Source organism: Oncorhynchus kisutch, linkage group LG23 (genome assembly GCF_002021735.2).
Source record: "Oncorhynchus kisutch isolate 150728-3 linkage group LG23, Okis_V2, whole genome shotgun sequence".
Lineage (NCBI taxonomy): Eukaryota > Metazoa > Chordata > Actinopteri > Salmoniformes > Salmonidae > Oncorhynchus > Oncorhynchus kisutch.
This window is the reverse complement of record NC_034196.2, coordinates 43060331-43084578: the sequence shown is the minus strand read 5'-3', so window position 1 is coordinate 43084578 and position 24248 is coordinate 43060331. Positions and strand designations below refer to the sequence as shown.

Genomic DNA, 24248 nt, shown 5'->3' with positions numbered 1-24248 from the left:
TGGAACGAGCTAGTTGGAGTGGAGATCCACTACCAGTCATCTTGACAACTCGTGGGAAGCATTGGAGTCAACATGGACCAGCATCCCTATGGAACGCTTGCAACCCCTTGTAGAGTCCCATACCCCGACGAATTAAGGCTGTTCTGAGGGCAAAAGGGGGTGCAACTCAATATTAGGAAGATTTTCAGACATCAAACATCTGTACAGATATCCTATCTTTCCATTCAAAATCTTTCTCTCGAACCGCCAGTTCTGGTTAGACCGCACGTACATGCACCCTAGGTTACTTGACAAAGTAACTATTATTATATTACCCACATTTTTAAAAAGTAACGCGTTACATTACTAGTTACTCAACAAACAAAAAAGCAATCTGATTACGTAAGGTGTTACTTTTGTAAAGACCCTAGCGGGCATATCAAAGTTTTGTGGCGTTTCAGGCGGCCATTGCAAGGTTCTTGATCGAGAATCGAACTTGGCATCCTAAGGGCAACAGACAGACGTGTTCCCACCGTTCCGGAGCTCTAATCAGTCTTATCAATGACAGGTTGGTTACAGTAGGAATGTAGAACCTTCACAGCTCAAAAGACACCTACCAAGAGAGAGTCTCTCACAACAAGCCGGACTTCATATTTAACGCATCAGCATAAGTGCATACGAAGCTGAGCTCTGAGGGAGAGTTATTATTATTTATTTTTCAACAGCTGTGAGATGACACAAGCTTGTTGAACTACTCTTGTTTTCTATGGCACGCGTGTGTGGGGGGGGGGGGGGGGGGGCGTGAGGTTGATGCTCGCAATAATATTTATCTTTACTAGAACACGGCTGGGAGTCTAAAAAAAAACATTTTGTGACATGTGCTTTACATTTTCCTCCACAAACATATCGTACTTAACTCAAATGTAGCGGGAGAGCTGCTGTGCCTGGCGGGCGTCCATGTTAACATACGCTGTCATCCCCCTGGCGGAGGAGATCCTCTCTTGGCCAATCACTAATGCCGGGGATCTAAACACAGTCCTCTAGTCAAATGAGCTGGAATCATTTCAAGCTGAGATCTGCAGTTGCTACATTCATTTTTTTGGACTTAAAAAAAAAAAATGTGCCTGTTGATTCTTGAAGGATATAATTTATAAAATGCCTCGTAAACTCAGTTCAACTGCCGTACCCCATCAGAACCCCCAAAATATAAGCTTGTTTTATTCCAATGTTTGTAAACGAAGTAAATGTAAACAAACACTATATAGCTTCATAACATGGTTCAAACTATACTTTAGATATCATGGATGGTGAGGCCTTGCATCCATAGCTCTGTCAATGAATTTAAGAGTGGTTTCTCCAGACAGATTTTTACAGAAACAGTGGTGGGGGATATGCTGTGTTATCGTTTCAACTTCTGATTGCCCCTTTAAAATCATCCCTTTTGTATAGAGAGGAGCGGCGGCCTCTCCATCTCTTTGACATCTAGAACAGAGAGTGAGACAGAGACCGTCTAGATTGTCTACAGTACAGTAGACCACAGTGAATGTTCACTAAGTTTCATTTGTACAGGGTTTGTATTCTGGACACTAGTTTCATTTGTACAGGGTTCGTATTCTGGACACTAGTTTCATTTGTACAGGGTTCATATTCTGGACAATAGTTTCATTTGTACAGGGTTCATATTCTGGACAATAGTTTCCTTTGTACAGGGTTCATATTCTGGACACTAGTTTCCTTTGTACAGTACGGTATTCATAATCTGGACAATAGTTTTATTTGTACAGTACAGTGTTAGTGTTCTGGACACAAAGGGAGATGAATATTGATTTAGAAACCTGGTTGTGTGGGGTTAGATTACTTCTCAGACCACTTTGTCATCCGTACTGGGTCATGCCAAATCCTTCTGCCCAGGACACACTACTGTCATCACTTCTGAAAAGCCAAACAATGGTCCTATACTACCCTAATAAAGGACTTGGAGATGAAGACCTCATAGGTGATCAGTTCATGGTGGTAAGAATTTCAATGAAACTGTCACTTGTACTGCAGATCTTCACATAGTAACATAGGCTTCAGTAGTTCAGACCACACATTCTTTTTGTTACAGCTTTTCATTCTAAGACGAAAAATAAACCTAATCCTGCCACATTCAAAGTAAATCCAATGTTATCAATGAAAACAATTTCCAGCAGTTTTATTAGCCCTAATATTTACTAGCCTAATTAAAAATGTCTGGAGGTCGGGTTAACGTGTTGATATAATTACAAAATAATTCTGAGCGAGCAGACTGCCGACCACCGAAAAATTCAGGTCGCAAAGAAACAGACTTGTCTCCAAAACGAAACGATCCGTAAGATTCCATCTTGGGACTCCCCCTGTCAGTCCCAGCAGTGCATGTCTTTCACAGTTGAGCTCCAGGAGCCGGCTCCGGCTTTAAATCAAGCCCCCGTTAGAAGTTCTGTGCTTCCGGGGCCACGCTTGGTCGCGCTCCCTCAAGGCAGACTCTGTATCTACAATATATGCCTGAAGAACTCATTAGAGCCACTGGAGGAATGAGCTCCCCTGTCATGATGCACAGCTCCCCCCCACCCCCACCGCCTGTGTGTGTGTGTGTGTGTGTGTGTGTGTGTGTGTGTGTGTGTGTGTGTGTGTGTGTGTGTGTGTGTGTGTGTGTGTGTGTGTGTGAAAGGTATGTTTGTGGGGGAGAAGGGGGGGTCAGACTCAACTTACTTGAAGTTGTCGTCCTCTACGAACTTCTGAAGCTCCTCGATATAGCGCACGGACATTAAATACTTCTGAACATGGGGGAGGGTCACCAGGTGATCTGTGAAGAGGGAAAGTGGTGTGGGGGAGGGAGAGAGGGTAGCAGGAAGACAAAAAACAGACAGTAAGACAAGAGAGAGAGACCAAGAGAGAGAAATGGTTTGGAACACTTCATTGTCTTCCTCTTAATGTGGTTTGTTGAGCTACATTTACTGCAACACGGACAGCAGTGTCTCCTCCTAACCCCTCCCATCGGCAACAGTCTCCTCCTAACCCCTCCCATCGGCAACAGTCTCCTCCTAACCCCTCCCATTGGCAACAGTCTCCTCCTAATTCCTCTAATCAGCAGCACTCTACTTCTAACAAAAAATTAACATCTGAGAAGTCTGGGTAATCCTTCCCCCATTCTCTCCTCAAAGTCTGGTCCGAGTGAAGCAAATGGCTAGCGCCTAGCCGGCAGTACGTGAGAGACATGACGTGTAAGCTCTGGGGGCGAACACCGGGCGGTTTGGTTGTTGCATCTTAATGCTGTTACCAGCTGTCGTAGGGGGTTAAGGTTGTACATGTGTGCATTTCGGCCCCATGCGGTTGCCATTTTGTTCGGGCCCTGGGGAAGTTCTCAGAACCTCACTGGCATTGGCCTTGCCGCTCATCTCTGTGTGCGTCGATGAGGGATTTACTTTATTTAAACCAACTCTGCTAACACTGACGCCATGGCAGCGAGGCCAACTACAACTGGAATTAATAAACCTCTCCTTCGTTTTCACTGTGCTTGTTCTTTACTCTGCACAACATTTCATATATACTGTAAAAGTCTTATACCAGGCCAGGATTTGATGGGCTTTCATAAACATTATTGCAACACTTTAGGGTTCATGAGCTCAGTCTTGTTGCAGTAGAAGAGACATCTTGGATCCGAGATCTGTTCCACAGTTCCAATGTAGAAATGAGCAGTAAACATTTGCCTGCTCTTGCCAGTGTTGTCTAACTAAAAGTATCTTCAAACACAGGCAACTTAAAGATGATGTACATACCAAGGACAGCAGGACTACCATCATACAGGCCTGAGGGAACATTCATATCATTTAACAACCCACCTGGCCTTTCGGTCTATCAGTGCCCTCTAGAGAATGTTGAGAAAGTTGTCGGGCATTTCTTTAGCATATGGATCAGATATCAACGCATCAGATATCAATTACATAGAGTCAACGATATATTTTGTATAATTCTATAGAAAGTCACAGGAAAAAGCGTTGGCCTAAATAGCCTAGATTAGTTTCTATTACAATAAAAACAGTACAGTGTAATCCGTTGGATCAACTTTATTTGTAGATTTGATTAGTAAGAGTTATAGTCACTAATAAAGCCCAGTTACAGCTCCTTTTGACAAATTAGAAACTAAAAAAGATAATATAACCAGTCAGGTGTGCAGGTGAAATTATTTCCAGTATTCCTAAAGAGAAGCACCAGTGCATGAACAACTGTAAATGTTGAATTGCATAAATAAATATTTGTGGAAATATATTCATGATAAAGATATAAAAAGTAATTTGTTGATTGGATCAGAGACTATTGTGCCATTATACCCAGTGCCTTTACGAATGAATCAAATCTAGTCTTTCTTTACGCTTTTTGGGTCCACAGTCATCACACATCTTCGGCGCTTTATGTGCGCACACCCCACAAACAAATTGGTTGTACTGCGCACAGTTTTCATGAATTTGGAGAGTTATTTGACAAAGGTAAGTGTCATAGAAACTGCAGAAGCTCTTTCCGCTACTATATAGAAATCTAAATATTTTACTTTAAGGAGGATCAGATAGAGAGAAAGCATCACTTTATCTGTCAATTAGAGGAGGCAGGGTTAGTGGTTAGAGTGTAGAGGCGGTAGGTACCCTAGTGGTTAGAGTGTAGAGGTGGTAAGTACCCTAGTGGTTAGAGTGTAGAGGTGGTAGGTACCCTAGTGGTTAGAGTGTAGAGGTGGTAGGTACCCTAGTGGTTAGAGTGTAGAGGAGGCAAGGTTAGTGGTTAGAGTGTAGAGGCGGTAGGTACCCTAGTGGTTAGAGTATAGAGGTGGTAGGTACCCTAGTGGTTAGAGTGTAGAGGCGGTAGGTACCCTAGTGGTTAGAGTGTAGAGGTGGTAGGTACCCTAGTGGTTAGAGTGTAGAGGAGGCAAGGTTAGTGGTTAGAGTGTAGAGGCGGTAGGTACCCTAGTGGTTAGAGTGTAGAGGTGGTAAGTACCCTAGTGGTTAGAGTGTAGAGGTGGTAAGTACCCTAGTGGTTAGAGTGTAGAGGTGGTAGGTACCCTAGTGGTTAGAGTGTAGAGGGGGCAGGGTAGCCTAGTGGTTAGAGTGTAGAGGAGGCAGGTAGCCTAGTGGTTAGAGTGTAGAGGAGGGAGGTAGCCTAGTGGTTAGAGTGTAGAGGCGGTAGGTACCCTAGTGGTTAGAGTGTAGGGGCGGTAGGTACCCTAGTGGTTAGAGTGTAGAGGCGGCAGGGTTAGCCTAGTGGTTAGAGTGTAGAGGCGGCAGGGTTAGCCTAGTGGTTAGAGTGTAGAGGAGGCAGGGTAACCTAGTGGTTAGAGTGTAGAGGAGGCAGGGTAGCCTAGTGGTTAGAGTGTAGAGGCGGTAGGTACCCTAGTGGTTAGAGTGTAGAGGCGGCAGGGTTAGCCTAGTGGTTAGAGTGTAGAGGCGGGAGGGTTAGCCTAGTGGTTAGAGTGTAGAGGCGGCAGGGTTAGTGGTTAGAGTGTAGAGGCGGCAGGGTTAGTGGTTAGAGTGTAGAGGCGGTAGGTACCCTAGTGGTTAGAGTGTAGAGGGGGCAGGTACCCTAGTGGTTAGAGTGTAGGGGCGGTAGGTACCCTAGTGGTTAGAGTGTAGAGGCGGCAGGGTTAGCCTAGTGGTTAGAGTGTAGAGGCGGCAGGGTTAGCCTAGTGGTTAGAGTGTAGAGGCGGCAGGGTTAGCCTAGTGGTTAGAGTGTAGAGGCGGCAGGGTTAGTGGTTAGAGTGTAGAGGCGGTAGGTACCCTAGTGGTTAGAGTGTAGAGGAGGCAGGGTAGCCTAGTGGTTAGAGTGTAGAGGGGGCAGGGTAGCCTAGTGGTTAGAGTGTAGAGGCGGCAGGGTAGCCTAGTGGTTAGAGTGTAGAGGCGGTAGGTAACCTAGTGGTTAGAGTGTAGAGGCGGCAGGGTAGCCTAGTGGTTAGAGTGTAGAGGCGGCAGGGTAGCCTAGTGGTTAGTGTAGAGGCGGCAGGGTAGCCTAGTGGTTAGAGTGTAGAGGCGGCAGGGTAGCCTAGTGGTTAGAGTGTAGAGGTGGCAGGTAGCCTAGTGGTTAGAATGTAGAGGTGGCAGGTAGCCTAGTGGTTAGAGTGTAGAGGCGGCAGGGTAGCCTAGTGGTTAGAGTGTAGAGGCGGTAGGTAACCTAGTGGTTAGAGTGTAGAGGCGGCAGGGTAGCCTAGTGGTTAGAGTGTAGAGGAGGCAGGGTAGCCTAGTGGTTAGAGTGTAGAGGCGGTAGGTAACCTAGTGGTTAGAGTGTAGAGGCGGTAGGTAACCTAGTGGTTAGAGTGTAGAGGCGGCAGGGTAGCCTAGTGGTTAGAGTGTAGAGGAGGCAGGTAGCCTAGTGGTTAGAGTGTAGAGGCAGCAGGGTAGCCTAGTGGTTAGAGTGTAGAGGAGGCAGGTAGCCTAGTGGTTAGAGTGTAGAGGCGGTAGGTAGCCTAGTGGTTAGAGTGTAGAGGCGGTAGGTAACCTAGTGGTTAGAGTGTAGAGGTGGCAGGTAGCCTAGTGGTTTGAGTGTAGAGGCGGTAGGTAACCTAGTGGTTAGAGTGTAGAGGCGGCAGGGTAGCCTAGTGGTTAGAGTGTAGAGGAGGCAGGGTAGCCTAGTGGTTAGAGTGTAGAGGGGGCAGGGTAGCCTAGTGGTTAGAGTGTAGAGGCGGCAGGGTAGCCTAGTGGTTAGAGTGTAGAGGCGGTAGGTAACCTAGTGGTTAGAGTGTAGAGGCGGCAGGGTAGCCTAGTGGTTAGAGTGTAGAGGCGGCAGGGTAGCCTAGTGGTTAGTGTAGAGGCGGCAGGGTAGCCTAGTGGTTAGAGTGTAGAGGCGGCAGGGTAGCCTAGTGGTTAGAGTGTAGAGGTGGCAGGTAGCCTAGTGGTTAGAATGTAGAGGTGGCAGGTAGCCTAGTGGTTAGAGTGTAGAGGCGGCAGGGTAGCCTAGTGGTTAGAGTGTAGAGGCGGTAGGTAACCTAGTGGTTAGAGTGTAGAGGCGGCAGGGTAGCCTAGTGGTTAGAGTGTAGAGGAGGCAGGGTAGCCTAGTGGTTAGAGTGTAGAGGCGGTAGGTAACCTAGTGGTTAGAGTGTAGAGGCGGTAGGTAACCTAGTGGTTAGAGTGTAGAGGCGGCAGGGTAGCCTAGTGGTTAGAGTGTAGAGGCGGCAGGGTAGCCTAGTGGTTAGAGTGTAGAGGTAGCAGGGTAGCCTAGTGGTTAGAGTGTAGAGGCGGCAGGGTAGCCTAGTGGTTAGAGTGTAGAGGAGGCAGGTAGCCTAGTGGTTAGAGTGTAGAGGCGGCAGGGTAGCCTAGTGGTTAGAGTGTAGAGGCGGCAGGGTAGCCTAGTGGTTAGAGTGTAGAGGAGGCAGGTAGCCTAGTGGTTAGAGTGTAGAGGCAGCAGGGTAGCCTAGTGGTTAGAGTGTAGAGGAGGCAGGTAGCCTAGTGGTTAGAGTGTAGAGGCGGTAGGTAGCCTAGTGGTTAGAGTGTAGAGGCGGTAGGTAACCTAGTGGTTAGAGTGTAGAGGTGGCAGGTAGCCTAGTGGTTTGAGTGTAGAGGCGGTAGGTAACCTAGTGGTTAGAGTGTAGAGGCGGCAGGGTAGCCTAGTGGTTAGAGTGTAGAGGCGGCAGGGTAGCCTAGTGGTTAGAGTGTAGAGGAGGCAGGGTAGCCTAGTGGTTAGAGTGTAGAGGCGGCAGGGTTAGCCTAGTGGTTAGAGTGTAGAGGAGGCAGGGTAACCTAGTGGTTAGAGTGTAGAGGAGGCAGGGTAGCCTAGTGGTTAGAGTGTAGAGGCGGTAGGTACCCTAGTGGTTAGAGTGTAGAGGCGGCAGGGTTAGCCTAGTGGTTAGAGTGTAGAGGCGGGAGGGTTAGCCTAGTGGTTAGAGTGTAGAGGCGGCAGGTACCCTAGTGGTTAGAGTGTAGAGGAGGCAGGGTAGCCTAGTGGTTAGAGTGTAGAGGCGGTAGGTACCCTATTGGTTAGAGTGTAGAGGCGGCAGGGTTAGCCTAGTGGTTAGAGTGTAGAGGCGGCAGGGTTAGTGGTTAGAGTGTAGAGGGGGCAGGGTAGCCTAGTGGTTAGAGTGTAGAGGAGGGAGGTAGCCTAGTGGTTAGAGTGTAGAGGCGGTAGGTACCCTAGTGGTTAGAGTGTAGGGGCGGTAGGTACCCTAGTGGTTAGAGTGTAGAGGCGGCAGGGTTAGCCTAGTGGTTAGAGTGTAGAGGCGGCAGGGTTAGTGGTTAGAGTGTAGAGGCGGCAGGGTTAGTGGTTAGAGTGTAGAGGCGGTAGGTACCCTAGTGGTTAGAGTGTAGAGGGGGCAGGTACCCTAGTGGTTAGAGTGTAGAGGCGGCAGGGTTAGCCTAGTGGTTAGAGTGTAGAGGCGGCAGGGTTAGCCTAGTGGTTAGAGTGTAGAGGCGGCAGGGTTAGCCTAGTGGTTAGAGTGTAGAGGCGGCAGGGTTAGCCTAGTGGTTAGAGTGTAGAGGCGGCAGGGTTAGCCTAGTGGTTAGAGTGTAGAGGCGGCAGGGTTAGCCTAGTGGTTAGAGTGTAGAGGCGGCAGGGTTAGTGGTTAGAGTGTAGAGGCGGTAGGTACCCTAGTGGTTAGAGTGTAGAGGGGGCAGGTACCCTAGTGGTTAGAGTGTAGGGGCGGTAGGTACCCTAGTGGTTAGAGTGTAGAGGCGGCAGGGTTAGCCTAGTGGTTAGAGTGTAGAGGCGGCAGGGTTAGCCTAGTGGTTAGAGTGTAGAGGCGGCAGGGTTAGCCTAGTGGTTAGAGTGTAGAGGCGGCAGGGTTAGTGGTTAGAGTGTAGAGGCGGTAGGTACCCTAGTGGTTAGAGTGTAGAGGGGGCAGGTACCCTAGTGGTTAGAGTGTAGGGGCGGTAGGTACCCTAGTGGTTAGAGTGTAGAGGCGGCAGGGTTAGCCTAGTGGTTAGAGTGTAGAGGCGGCAGGGTTAGCCTAGTGGTTAGAGTGTAGAGGCGGCAGGGTTAGCCTAGTGGTTAGAGTGTAGAGGCGGCAGGGTTAGTGGTTAGAGTGTAGAGGCGGTAGGTACCCTAGTGGTTAGAGTGTAGAGGAGGCAGGGTAGCCTAGTGGTTAGAGTGTAGAGGGGGCAGGGTAGCCTAGTGGTTAGAGTGTAGAGGCGGCAGGGTAGCCTAGTGGTTAGAGTGTAGAGGCGGTAGGTAACCTAGTGGTTAGAGTGTAGAGGCGGCAGGGTAGCCTAGTGGTTAGAGTGTAGAGGCGGCAGGGTAGCCTAGTGGTTAGTGTAGAGGCGGCAGGGTAGCCTAGTGGTTAGAGTGTAGAGGCGGCAGGGTAGCCTAGTGGTTAGAGTGTAGAGGTGGCAGGTAGCCTAGTGGTTAGAATGTAGAGGTGGCAGGTAGCCTAGTGGTTAGAGTGTAGAGGCGGCAGGGTAGCCTAGTGGTTAGAGTGTAGAGGCGGTAGGTAACCTAGTGGTTAGAGTGTAGAGGCGGCAGGGTAGCCTAGTGGTTAGAGTGTAGAGGAGGCAGGGTAGCCTAGTGGTTAGAGTGTAGAGGCGGTAGGTAACCTAGTGGTTAGAGTGTAGAGGCGGTAGGTAACCTAGTGGTTAGAGTGTAGAGGCGGCAGGGTAGCCTAGTGGTTAGAGTGTAGAGGCGGCAGGGTAGCCTAGTGGTTAGAGTGTAGAGGTAGCAGGGTAGCCTAGTGGTTAGAGTGTAGAGGCGGCAGGGTAGCCTAGTGGTTAGAGTGTAGAGGAGGCAGGTAGCCTAGTGGTTAGAGTGTAGAGGCGGCAGGGTAGCCTAGTGGTTAGAGTGTAGAGGCGGCAGGGTAGCCTAGTGGTTAGAGTGTAGAGGAGGCAGGTAGCCTAGTGGTTAGAGTGTAGAGGCAGCAGGGTAGCCTAGTGGTTAGAGTGTAGAGGAGGCAGGTAGCCTAGTGGTTAGAGTGTAGAGGCGGTAGGTAGCCTAGTGGTTAGAGTGTAGAGGCGGTAGGTAACCTAGTGGTTAGAGTGTAGAGGCAGCAGGGTAGCCTAGTGGTTAGAGTGTAGAGGAGGCAGGTAGCCTAGTGGTTAGAGTGTAGAGGCGGTAGGTAGCCTAGTGGTTAGAGTGTAGAGGCGGTAGGTAACCTAGTGGTTAGAGTGTAGAGGTGGCAGGTAGCCTAGTGGTTTGAGTGTAGAGGCGGTAGGTAACCTAGTGGTTAGAGTGTAGAGGCGGCAGGGTAGCCTAGTGGTTAGAGTGTAGAGGCGGCAGGGTAGCCTAGTGGTTAGAGTGTAGAGGAGGCAGGGTAGCCTAGTGGTTAGAGTGTAGAGGCGGCAGGGTTAGCCTAGTGGTTAGAGTGTAGAGGAGGCAGGGTAACCTAGTGGTTAGAGTGTAGAGGAGGCAGGGTAGCCTAGTGGTTAGAGTGTAGAGGCGGTAGGTACCCTAGTGGTTAGAGTGTAGAGGCGGCAGGGTTAGCCTAGTGGTTAGAGTGTAGAGGCGGGAGGGTTAGCCTAGTGGTTAGAGTGTAGAGGCGGCAGGTACCCTAGTGGTTAGAGTGTAGAGGAGGCAGGGTAGCCTAGTGGTTAGAGTGTAGAGGCGGTAGGTACCCTATTGGTTAGAGTGTAGAGGCGGCAGGGTTAGCCTAGTGGTTAGAGTGTAGAGGCGGCAGGGTTAGTGGTTAGAGTGTAGAGGGGGCAGGGTAGCCTAGTGGTTAGAGTGTAGAGGAGGGAGGTAGCCTAGTGGTTAGAGTGTAGAGGCGGTAGGTACCCTAGTGGTTAGAGTGTAGGGGCGGTAGGTACCCTAGTGGTTAGAGTGTAGAGGCGGCAGGGTTAGCCTAGTGGTTAGAGTGTAGAGGCGGCAGGGTTAGTGGTTAGAGTGTAGAGGCGGCAGGGTTAGTGGTTAGAGTGTAGAGGCGGTAGGTACCCTAGTGGTTAGAGTGTAGAGGGGGCAGGTACCCTAGTGGTTAGAGTGTAGGGGGCGGTAGGTACCCTAGTGGTTAGAGTGTAGAGGCGGCAGGGTTAGCCTAGTGGTTAGAGTGTAGAGGCGGCAGGGTTAGCCTAGTGGTTAGAGTGTAGAGGCGGCAGGGTTAGCCTAGTGGTTAGAGTGTAGAGGCGGCAGGGTTAGTGGTTAGAGTGTAGAGGCGGTAGGTACCCTAGTGGTTAGAGTGTAGAGGAGGCAGGGTAGCCTAGTGGTTAGAGTGTAGAGGGGGCAGGGTAGCCTAGTGGTTAGAGTGTAGAGGCGGCAGGGTAGCCTAGTGGTTAGAGTGTAGAGGCGGTAGGTAACCTAGTGGTTAGAGTGTAGAGGCGGCAGGGTAGCCTAGTGGTTAGAGTGTAGAGGCGGCAGGGTAGCCTAGTGGTTAGTGTAGAGGCGGCAGGGTAGCCTAGTGGTTAGAGTGTAGAGGCGGCAGGGTAGCCTAGTGGTTAGAGTGTAGAGGTGGCAGGTAGCCTAGTGGTTAGAATGTAGAGGTGGCAGGTAGCCTAGTGGTTAGAGTGTAGAGGCGGCAGGGTAGCCTAGTGGTTAGAGTGTAGAGGCGGTAGGTAACCTAGTGGTTAGAGTGTAGAGGCGGCAGGGTAGCCTAGTGGTTAGAGTGTAGAGGAGGCAGGGTAGCCTAGTGGTTAGAGTGTAGAGGCGGTAGGTAACCTAGTGGTTAGAGTGTAGAGGCGGTAGGTAACCTAGTGGTTAGAGTGTAGAGGCGGCAGGGTAGCCTAGTGGTTAGAGTGTAGAGGCGGCAGGGTAGCCTAGTGGTTAGAGTGTAGAGGTAGCAGGGTAGCCTAGTGGTTAGAGTGTAGAGGCGGCAGGGTAGCCTAGTGGTTAGAGTGTAGAGGAGGCAGGTAGCCTAGTGGTTAGAGTGTAGAGGCGGCAGGGTAGCCTAGTGGTTAGAGTGTAGAGGCGGCAGGGTAGCCTAGTGGTTAGAGTGTAGAGGCGGCAGGGTAGCCTAGTGGTTAGAGTGTAGAGGAGGCAGGTAGCCTAGTGGTTAGAGTGTAGAGGCAGCAGGGTAGCCTAGTGGTTAGAGTGTAGAGGAGGCAGGTAGCCTAGTGGTTAGAGTGTAGAGGCGGTAGGTAGCCTAGTGGTTAGAGTGTAGAGGTGGTAGGTAACCTAGTGGTTAGAGTGTAGAGGTGGCAGGTAGCCTAGTGGTTTGAGTGTAGAGGCGGTAGGTAACCTAGTGGTTAGAGTGTAGAGGCGGCAGGGTAGCCTAGTGGTTAGAGTGTAGAGGCGGCAGGGTAGCCTAGTGGTTAGAGTGTAGAGGAGGCAGGGTAGCCTAGTGGTTAGAGTGTAGAGGCGGCAGGGTAGCCTAGTGGTTAGAGTGTAGAGTGTTAGAGTTATGCATTCCCGAATCAAACTGTGCTGGATCTGACATGTCCTTTCCAGCAACTACGGTGGATGCAGCCAGGCCAGTGCAGTACAGTGTAGCTCAGTTGGACTCAGTAGTTTGAAAATCCTATCATCGATAAGAGAGTATTTGAGAGTGTCTGTGGGTGATTGTAGGGGGTGAAGCTAAAAATAAGGAAATCCTTCTCTAACTGGTATATACTAAACTCAGCAAAGATTATCAAAGAGAATTTGTAGAAATCCAAATAACTTCACAGATCTTCATTGTAAAAGGGTTTAAACACTGTTTCCCATGCTTGTTCAATGAACCGTAAACAATTAATGTACATGCACCTGTGGAACGGTCGTTAAGACACTAACACTAAAGTCACAGTTATGAAAACTTAGGACACTAAAGAGGCCTTTCTACTGACTCTGAAAAAGATCAAAATAAAGATCCCTGCTCATCTGCGTGAATGTGACTTAGGCATGCTGCAAGGAGGCATGAGGACTGCAGACGTGGCCAGGGAAATGAATTGCAATGTCCTGTCATGATGTGGCCCTTTCTGGGTGTAGATCATAGCTTCTCACTCTCTCCTACACCCAGGTTCTGTTATCTAAATTCCTGGCGGGGACTCTCTCCCCCTTTTCATGCAGTAGGGAGAGAGAGAGTTCCACAGTAGAACAAAGGAACTCCTGCCAAATTCTGCTACATTCCAGAAATAGAGACTGGAAAAAATATCCATATTTTGGAGAATGTGTAAATGGTCGGTGGAGAAGCCAGCTACGATCCGGTCCGTTTTGTTTCATGTTTGTGACCCTCATGAAAGACAATTTCAGCCATATTACCCTAACTCTGTTTATACAGGCGACCTCCATTATGAGGTTTGCATCTAATTATTTTATACAATGAATGAGTAAAGATGAAACTATTTGTGAAATTATGTAATGTGATGTTAAACCTTTAATGGGAGATAATTGTAATTCCCTTTAAAGTTTAACTAAGTCATTGGCCCGCCCCCATGAGCACAGACATGATCAGGCGTCATAGAACCGCCTTTTCTACTATTACGAATAAAAGCCCCTCCTAAGAAAATCCTCTTCAGACCACGCGTATCTTGGTGGAAACTGAGGTGGAAACTGAGGTGGCACAGGTTTGAGTACCAAGAATAAGCAAATCCACAGCGTGAGCTGTGATTGCAAATAGGTATTGAATTCCTAACCATACCACATGGAGCATTGGCTACACGGCTGGAAATGGTTCAACTCTGAGACTATCAATCCCTACAGAATAAGAGCAAATGTTAGATACTAATTACTAGTCTGCAGCTAGAAATTATGTAAACCTAGGATGCGGATCCCGACAACCACCGAAACACCTATTCTATGAGACCATTTCTGAATGGTACTCTGAAGTGTCCAAACTAACCATGAAATAGTTTGATCTTCAGGGAAACAAAGAGAGAGAGAGAGACGATGATGAACTGACTCTCCAGCAGACGGACTGACGAATTCAACAGAGATCACAATGACACCTGGGCGTAAATATATATTGATTGCAATTATTTCCCAATGAGTGAGCGTTCATGTGCAAAGGATTAGCATTTCAATGAATATAATTATCAACTGTATGTAGTGACCCCTTTTATCTTTCCCGCTCAGTCCACACCCACTTCCCTTTGTCCACCAAGCTGTCATATCGGCTCAGCCCACTAGGGAATCTTACCTATAATTTGTTAGTAACAGATCTACTGTTTGTGCATTTCTGTGATTATGTAGTTAGTTAGTAAATAAATGATTAAGCTGTATGGATGATTCCTAGTAAAGGCTGGGTTCGTGCAGATAACCAACCATTTACGACATTTGGAAAGAGACTGACGTGAGGTAAAGGATAATTCATTAATAAGAAGACTAATTGATCAGATATTAAAATATCTGAAAGTTATATTAGGAAAATTATAACTTTGTAATCTGAAGATTATCCTTGGTGCCCCGACTTCCTAGTAATTTACATTTACATGATTAGTTTAATCACGTAATAATAATTACAGAGAATTTATTTGATAAAATAAGTCTTCACTTTTAATGATGCCAAAGACACGACAGCCCGTACTGTGAGACGCCTAAGACAACACTACAGGTAGACAGGACGGACAGCTGATCGTCCTCGCAGTGGCAGACCACGTGTAACAACACCTGCACAGGATCGGTACATCCGAACATCACACCTGCGGGACAAGTACAGGATGGCAACAACAACTTCCCGAGTCACACCAGGAACGCACGATCCCTCCATCAGTGCTCAGACTGTCCACGAGAGGCTGGACTGTGGGCTTGTAGGCCTGTTGAAGTCACCAGACTTCCCCGGCAACAACGTCGCCTATGGGCACAAACCCACCGTCGCTGGACCAGACAGGACTGGCAAAAAGTGCTCTTCACTGACGAGTTGCAGTTTTGTCTCACCAGGGGTGATGGTCAGATTCGCATTTATCGTTGAAGGAATGAGCGTTACACCGAGGCCTGTACTCTGGAGCGGGATCGATTTGGAGGTGGAGGGTCCATTGTGGTCTGAGGTGGTGTGTCACAGCATCATCGGACTGAGCTTGTTGTCATTGCAGGCAATCTCAACGCTGTGCGTTACAGGGAAGACATCCTCCTCCCTCATGTGGAACCCTTCCTGCAGGCTCATCCTGACATGACCCTCCAGCATGACAATGCCACCAGCCATACTGCTCGTTCTGTGTGTGATTTCCTGCAAGACAGGAATGTCCGTGTTCTGCCATGGCCAGCGAAGAGCCTGGATCTCAATCCCATTGAGCACGTCTGGGACCTGTTGAAACAGAAGGTGAGGGCTAGGGCCATTCCCCGCAGCGATGTCCGGGAACTTGCAGGTGCCTTGGAGGAAGAGTGGGGTAACATCTCACAGCAAGAACTGGTAAATCTGGTGCAGTCCATGAGGAGGAGATGCACAGTACTTAATGCAGCTGGTGGCCACACCAGATACTGACTGTTTGACTTTTGATTTTGAACCCCCCTTTGTTCAGGGACACATTACTCCATTTCGGTTAGTAACATGTCTGTGGAACTTGTTCAGTTTATGTCTCAGTTGTTGAATCTTGTTATGTTCATACAAATATTTACACATGTTAAGTTTTCTGAAAATAAACGCAGTTGACAGTGAGAGGACGTTTCTTTTTTTGGTGAGTTTATACAGCCTTCTGTCGCTGAAACAAGTCTGTTGGTTTACCTCTGCTGCTGCTAACATGCATAGAATAAGTGATCTAACATACCATATAGCTTTCCACCTTGTATTACTTAACCCAGGCATCCGAAGACTTAATCTACACTTGAGTTGAGCACACCAATTTATTTTTGTGTGGTGAAGCTGACTTGTCCGTGAAAACGAGGGAAATGTTGTACTCTTACCATATTTACAGGACATCTGCAGGTCAGAGATCACCCTCAGCAAATTGTTCATCTGATTGGTCCTCTGCTCTGTCTCGATGATGCTATCCGATGCCGGATAGGCCGAGTCGATGTAGATCATGTCCAATAGGTAGATGCCTGCAGGGGGAGAGGGGAGGGACCAGAGGAAGGGGAGGGGTTAGTGGTATCCTGTGCCCAACTTCATTAATATGAAATATGTGACAGACGTACAGTGTCTTGGTTAGATAAGTTTTCAAACATGTTTGAATCACCTTTGGCAGCGATTACAGCTGTGAGTCTTTCTGGGTATAAGTCTCTAAGAGCTGTGAGTCTTTCTGGGTAAGTCTCTAAGAGCTGTGAGTCTTTCTGGGTAAGTCTCTAAGAGCTGTGAGTCTTTCTGGGTAAGTCTCTAAGAGCTGTGAGTCTTTCTGGGTAAGTCTCTAAGAGCTGTGAGTCTTTCTGGGTAAGTCTCTAAGAGCTTTGAGTCTTTCTGGGTAAGTCTCTAAGAGCTGTGAGTCTTTCTGGGTAAGTCTCTAAGAGCTGTGAGTCTTTCTGGGTAAGTCTCTAAGAGCTGTGAGTCTTTCTGGGTAAGTCTCTAAGAGCTTTGCACACCTGGATTGTACAATATTTAAAGTTCTTCAAGCTCTGTCAAATTAGTTGTTGATCATTGCAATGACAGACATTTTCAAGTATTGCCACAGATTTTCAAGCCGATTTAAGTCCAAATTGTAACTAGGCCACTTAGGGACATTCAATGTTGTCTTGGTAAGCAACTCCAGAGTGTATATTTGGCCTTGTGGTTTAGGATATCGTCCTGCTGAAAGGTGAATTCATCTCCAGCCACCACCATTCTTGAAAATATGACGAGTGGTACTCAGTGAAATTATGTGTTGGATTTGACCCAAACAAAACGCTTTGTATTCAGAACAAAGTGAATTTCTTTGACATTTTTTTTTTAGGTTTTACTTTAGTGCCTTACTGCAAACAGGATGCATGTTTTTGAATATTTGTTATTCTGTACAGGGTTCCTTCTCTCCACTCGGTAAATTAGGTTAGTATTGTAGAGTAACTAACAATGTTGTTGATCCATCCTCAGTTTTCACCAATCACAGCTATTAAATTCTGTAACCGTTTTTAAGAAGTCACCATTGGCCTCATGGTGAAATCCCTGAGCGATTTCCTTCCTCTCCAGCAACTGAGCTAGGAAGGACACCGGTATCTTTGTAATGACTGGGTGAATTGATACCATCCACATAATACAATTAACAACTGCTACAATAAACGATATTTATTTTATAATAAAAAGAAAATAAATTATGAAATAGCGCCCCCTTCTGTGCACATTCAGTAATACCATATACCCAGGTATGGTACAGTAACGGTATGACGGTATGAACATCTGCATACCACCCAACCCTATTGAGGAGCTGTGTTGAGTACTGGAGTGAGTCAGTCCTCTTAGTGCAGCTCAAACCACATTATTTCACTATAGTCTTATGTTGTACAGCTGCTTGGTTTTCCATTCAACTTGCCTCCTAAACTTAGCCTGGTTGAACCAGACTGAAAGCTGTGCTCACCGTGCTTTAGCCAGGCTATCTTAAGCTGTCTGTGGAAATCACATACTGTTGTGTACAGTACTCATATAGGCTCTTTGTTCCAGACGTGTCTGTTGTTAACCTTTAGTTCATATAGGCTCTTTGTTCCAGACGTGTCTGTTGTTAACCTTTAGTTCATATAGGCTCTTTGTTCCAGACGTGTCTGTTGTTAACCTTCAGTTCATAGAGGCTCTTTGTTCCAGACGTGTCTGTTGTTAACCTTTAGTTCATATAGGCTCTTTGTTCCAGACGTGTCTGTTGTTGACGTTTAGTTCATATAGGCTCTTTGTTCCAGACGTGTCTGTTGTTAACCTTTAGTTCATATAGGCTCTTTGTTCCAGACGTGTCTGTTGTTAACCTTTAGTTCATATAGACTCTTTGTTCCAGACGTGTCTGTTGTTAACCTTCAGTTCATAGAGGCTCTTTGTTCCAGACGTGTCTGTTGTTAACCTTTAGTTCATAGAGGCTCTTTGTTCCAGACGTGTCTGTTGTTAACCTTTAGTTCATATAGGCTCTTTGTTCCAGACGTGTCTGTTTTCTCCCTCCGCTACGGTAGTCATGCATCTTGGAAACATATACAGTTTGCAAAGGTCTTAAGATGTAACCGTTTTATAAAAGAGACAGTGATACAGAACCCAGATCTTAATGCTGCCTGTGTGTGTGTGAGAATCTACAGCATAACAGATGTCTTGTTTGATCGTATATACAACGCGGTAGGAAATTATGACTAGAGATTCTTAGCACAATGCTGAGTTTTACTGTTGTGTTGGGAGTTCAGGCTGTCTTAGTCTTTGTTGTTGGGCATGTGTTGTCTCATAATCCTCCTGTACAGCCATCTATTGTTTTACAGGCTGGAGGCCTAGGATTTTACACTCACGACATGCTGCAAAGTACCCCCCCCACCCCCCTTTCTGTTCTCTCACACACTAGTTCTACCCCCCTCCCCCTTCTGTTCTCTCACACACTAGTTCACCCCCCCCCTTTCTGTTCTCTCACACACTAGTTCACCCCCCCTTTCTGTTCTCTCACACACTAGTTCTACCCCCCCTTTCTGTTCTCTCACACACTAGTTCTACCCCCCCTTCCCCCCTTCTGTTCTCTCACACACTAGTTCTACACCCCCCTTCTGTTCTCTCACACACTAGTTCTACCCCCCCCACTCCCCCTCCTGTTCTCTCACACACTAGTTCTACCCCCCCCCCCCCTTGTTCTCTCACACACTAGTTCTACCCCCCCTTCTGTTCTCTCACACACTAGTTCTACACCCCCCCCCCCTTCTGTTCTCTCACACACTAGTTCTACCCCCCTCCCCCTTCTGTTCTCTCACACACTAGTTCTACCCCCCCTTTCTTTTCTCTCACACACTAGTTCACCCCCCCTTTCTGTTCTCTCACACACTAGTTCTACCCCCCCCACTCCCCCTCCTGTTCTCTCACACACTAGTTCTACCCCCCCCCCCCCCTTGTTCTCTCACACACTAGTTCTACCCCCCCTTCTGTTCTCTCACACACTAGCTCTACACCCCCCCCCCCCCTTTCTGTTCTCTCACACACTAGTTCACCCCCCCCCTTTCTGTTCTCTCACACACTAGTTCTACCCCCCTCCCCCTTCTGTTCTCTCACACACTAGTTCTTACCCCCCCTTTCTGTTCTCTCACACACTAGTTCACCCCCCCTTTCTGTTCTCTCACACACTAGTTCTACCCCCCCCTTCCCCCCTTCTGTTCTCTCACACACTAGTTCTACACCCCCTTTCTGTTCTCTCACACACTAGTTCTACCCCCCCACTCCCCCTCCTGTTCTCTCACACACTAGTTCTACCCCCCCCCCCTTGTTCTCTCACACACTAGTTCTACCCCCCCTTCTGTTCTCTCACACACTAGTTCTACACCCCCCCCCCCTTCTGTTCTCTCACACACTAGTTCACCCCCCCCTTTCTGTTCTCTCACACACTAGTTCTACCCCCCTCCCCCTTCTGTTCTCTCACACACTAGTTCTACCCCCCCTTTCTGTTCTCTCACACACTAGTTCACCCCCCCTTTCTGTTCTCTCACACACTAGTTCTACCCCCCCTTCCCCCCTTCTGTTCTCTCACACACTAGTTCTACACCCCCTTTCTGTTCTCTCACACACTAGTTCTACCCCCCCCACTCCCCCTCCTGTTCTCTCACACACTAGTTCTACCCCCCCCCCTTGTTCTCTCACACACTAGTTCTACCCCCCCCTTCTGTTCTCTCACACACTAGTTCACCCCCCCCTTTCTGTTCTCTCACACACTAGTTCTACCCCCCCACTCCCCCTCCTGTTCTCTCACACACTAGTTCTACCCCCCCCCCCTTGTTCTCTCACACACTAGTTCTACCCCCCCTTCTGTTCTCTCACACACTAGTTCTACACCCCCCCCCCCCCTTCTGTTCTCTCACACACTAGTTCTAATCATTAAACCCCAACAGAACACTAGTAGGTTGCCTTGCCGAATGCATTCCACATATACTGGACCCTGTCACCAGTCTGACGTATGGACAAAGTCGCCATGTCTGTACACCCTCTGCACGTGACTACTTTCTGAAGGCATTATACATGTATTTATATATTATGCTCTTCATGTGTTTGAATGAATAGAAAATGTTACAGAAAGAAAACTAGTAAGCCCTCCCAGCAGAAGTGGCACGATAGTTGGAGTAACATTATAAAAAGGATGAATTATAGTGAAAATGAATGGTACACTTGGTCCTTTACTTAAAACAGGATTTGACATCCGTGTCACCATGCTCTGCAATGTGTCAAAACACACCATGCTGTGCAATGTGTCAAACCACACCATGCTCTGCAATGTGTCAAACAGTCAAAACACACCATGCTCTGCAATGTGTCAAACAGTCAAAACACACCATGCTCTGCAATGTGTCAAACCACACCATGCTCTGCAATGTGTCAAACCACACCATGCTCTGCAATGTGTCAAACCACACCATGCTCTGCAATGTGTCAAACAGTCAAACCACACCATGCTCTGCAATGTGTCAAACAGTCAAAACACACCATGCTCTGCAATGTGTCAAACAGTCAAAACACACCATGCTCTGCAATGTGTCAAAACACACCATGCTCTGCAATGTGTCAAAACACACCATGCTCTGCAATGTGTCAAACAGTCAAACCACACCATGCTCTGCAATGTGTCAAACAGTCAAAACACACCATGCTCTGCAATGTGTCAAACAGTCAAAACACACCATGCTCTGCAATGTGTCAAACCACACCATGCTCTGCAATGTGTCAAACCACACCATGCTCTGCAATGTGTCAAACAGTCAAACCACACCATGCTCTGCAATGTGTCAAACAGTCAAAACACACCATGCTCTGCAATGTGTCAAACAGTCAAAACACACCATGCTCTGCAATGTGTCAAAACACACCATGCTCTGCAATGTGTCAAAACACACCATGCTCTGCAATGTGTCAAAACACACCATGCTCTGCAATGTGTCAAAACACACCATGCTCTGCAATGTGTCAAAACACACCATGCTCTGCAATGTGTCAAAACACACCATGCTCTGCAATGTGTCAAAACACACCATGCTCTGCAATGTGTCAAAACACACCATGCTCTGCAATGTGTCAAAACACACCATGCTCTGCAATGTGTCAAAACACACCATGCTCTGCAATGTGTCAAAACACACCATGCTCTGCAATGTGTCAAAACACACCATGCTCTGCAATGTGTCAAAACACACCATGCTCTGCAATGTGTCAAAACACACCATGCTTTGCAATGTGTCAAACAGTCAAAACACACCATGCTCTGCAATGTGTCAAAACACACCATGCTCTGCAATGTGTCAAAACACACCATGCTCTGCAATGTGTCAAAACACACCATGCTCTGCAATGTGTCAAAACACACCATGCTCTGCAATGTGTCAAAACACACCATGCTCTGCAATGTGTCAAAACACACCATGCTCTGCAATGTGTCAAAACACACCATGCTCTGCAATGTGTCAAAACACACCATGCTCTGCAATGTGTCAAAACACACCATGCTCTGCAATGTGTCAAAACACACCATGCTTTGCAATGTGTCAAACAGTCAAAACACACCATGCTCTGCAATGTGTCAAAACACACCATGCTCTGCAATGTGTCAAACAGTCAAAACACACCATGCTCTGCAATGTGCCAAACAGTCAAAACTAGCAGAGAAGCGGCAAGGACTGTTCCCCATTTCCTGCCCTTATTCTGTGCAGAGGGAAAAGCATGAAACGCAACCTAGAAAAACATCTGCTGACCTTTTTATTGAATGGATGTCAGATTTTTCCTACCACTCGACTCTGTATCCTAACCAGCTACTTTCACCCATAAGACATGTGTATACATAGTGGGCAGCGAAGCCGGTGAGTCTTTCTTTGTTGTCCCTCAATTGCAAGGGGGTTGGCATCATCTTCCCACATCTTTCTGGAAGGGGGGACAACAACAACAAGGCAAATAAGAACATTGTTTGTTTTTCGAGCCAGACTGTGGGCCTGTCAGTGGTGGTATGGAGAGTAGTGGAGGAGAACAGAGGAGAATGGGCCTGTCAGTGGAGGAGAACAGAGGAGAATGGGCCTGTCAGTGGAGGTATGGAGAGTAGTGGAGGAGAATGGGCCTGTCAGTGGAGGTATGGAGAGTAGTGGAGGAGAATGGGCCTGTCAGTGGAGGTATGGAGAGTAGTGGAGGAGAACAGAGGAGAATGGGCCTGTCAGTGGAGGAGAACAGAGGAGAATGGGCCTGTCAGTGGAGGTATAGAGAGTAGTGGAGGAGAATGGGCCTGTCAGTGGAGGTATGGAGAGTAGTGGAGGCGAATGAGCCTGTCAGTGGAGGTATGGAGAGTAGTGGAGGAGAATGAGCCTGTCAGTGGAGGTATGGAGAGTAGTGGAGGAGAATGAGCCTGTCAGTGGAGGTATGGAGAGTAGTGGAGGAGAATGGGCCTGTCAGTGGAGGTATGGAGAGTAGTGGAGGAGAATGAGCCTGTCAGTGGAGGTATGGAGTGTAGTGGAGGAGAACAGAGGAGAATGGGCCTGTCAGTGGAGGAGAACAGAGGAGAATGGGCCTGTCAGTGGAGGTATAGAGAGTAGTGGAGGTGAATGTCCTGTCAGTGGAGGTATAGAGAGTAGTGGAGGAGAATGGGCCTGTCAGTGGAGGTATGGAGAGTAGTGGAGGAGAATGGGCCTGTCAGTGGAGGTATAGAGAGTCGTGGAGGAGAACAGAGAAGAATGGTTCAGTTGTATTTTCAGGGTGATTGGGGGAGCAGGCCGATACTTGGCCACGACCCATGGGTAAGAGGGAGGGGAGGCGAGGTGCTTGGTATCATCTTTCCACACCTTTCTGGAATACATTTTATATAGAAACGAGACGTCACCCATCTACACACACATAATTAGACCACTTCAGCAGCTGCGGTTCATTTGCCCCAACAATATATCCCACATGTTGCCATAGCCCCACTAATTGGTTTAAACAGGGGCCCTACCAACGAAGTGGAGTACAAGACATGTTTGATTAGTGCCAAAATGTGCAAAGTGTCTGTCGGCGACCTCGTCAGCTCAGACGAATGCGATGAGAAGAGGAGAACAGATTGAGATGTATTGAGCAGGGACAGGGGTCAAAGGTTGCTTTGAGCTACAGCACTGAAAACCTTCCCTCTTGGGGAGGAGTAGAGTTGCTCAGAATGTGGCATGCCAAAATCCATGCGTAAAAAATGGACAACAAGGCAATTAACAAACCCATCTAAACGTGGAAAAACAACCACTTCACGGTGAGAATGACAGAGCAGCTTAAAGTGGGGGCTGAACTTACTGATTTAGCGTGTTCATTAACAAATGCAGCGGTCATTACTGAAGCCTAACGAGAGCGGTCTTCGGGGGTATGGTTTAATGTGGGTGACGTGTGTGTGTGTGTGTGTGTTCGCACGTGGGAAGCGTTTTTACATTCACTCTGTCTTGAAGTCACCTAGGCTAGCTGGTATTGGCCAACTTCTTTCATCTATTAGCTTCAACCTGGCTGGTGTGCGACCGTGGCAAAGTTGGCTTGACTTTGGATAGCCTCTCAGGATAGTTAGGGACCGTCAATAAATTACACAATGTATATGGAACAATATTTTCATTTTGCACATCTTTGAGTTGTCTCATTAAATGTTTTCAATATTTGCATAAGAATTTCTACAACTTATAGTTGGTTAGAGGTTTTTAATCCTTTTGGCTGGTGGGAATTGGCCTATTATGGATAGGGCTACATTTGAGGTTTGAAAAAAAGAGCTCACTTCTGGGAGAGGGAGGGGCAACCAAAATTATCTTGCCTGTGATTGGACTTCAGCTATTTGGGCTTAATCATAATTATTTAACCCTTTACACTGAAAGGAATTGGCCTCCATTGAATTGCGTTTGAGTTTATTTTATTTTTACAGGGACAGTGCACATTAATCAACGTTTTAGTAAAAGTGCCAGCCGGCTAATTTTCAACCACAGTCCCTGGTTAGGTCATTAAAAACAATAACAATACAGACAATGAATGAGCAGTGAGCACATCGGCCTCCATTTAAATGTTTCTTAAAGAAGAAATATGAAATACATAAGCATGGTAGGGAACAGTTTGGAGATCATGGGAAAATTATTAGACCAAAGTTTACGACAACAGTTACCCTGACACAAGACTGAATCTAAACATTACTCTGTTGATTTTACGTGCATTTTACATTTACTTGTACTTTTTGCAACATTTGTCAATAACGAAACCTGAAAAAAACTCTGGATACATTGTGACATGATAATTGTGGGGTAGGTGCAACATAAGACAAGACAAAACAAATGACAAGGGTTTGAGTGAGAGGACTAACCTGAGTCTCCAAAGTGGACACACACCTCTCCAAAGTGTGCACAGTTCCTAAGTCATGTCGATGCGTTTTATGACTCAAAGAAGACTCTTCAACAATGAGATGCTTATTTGAGCTCTCCTAGCTCTGCCGTTGAGG

The 24248-nt window shown here is 47.5% G+C and overlaps 1 protein-coding gene across 4 annotated transcripts in view; it reads right to left on the bottom strand.

Annotated features, from left to right (window-relative positions):
* Positions 1-24248, bottom strand: part of LOC109867880 (ras-specific guanine nucleotide-releasing factor RalGPS1) — a 274063-nt gene that overhangs the window by 53379 nt on the left and 196436 nt on the right. For all 4 annotated transcript variants that reach the window (XM_031803280.1, XM_031803282.1, XM_020457186.2 and 1 more), the window contains 2 exons: positions 15637-15774; positions 2710-2803 (listed from right to left, as the gene is read on the bottom strand). In XM_031803280.1, coding sequence (XP_031659140.1) covers positions 2710-2803; positions 15637-15774 — 232 coding nt within the window. The remainder of the gene's footprint in view (positions 1-2709; positions 2804-15636; positions 15775-24248) is intronic.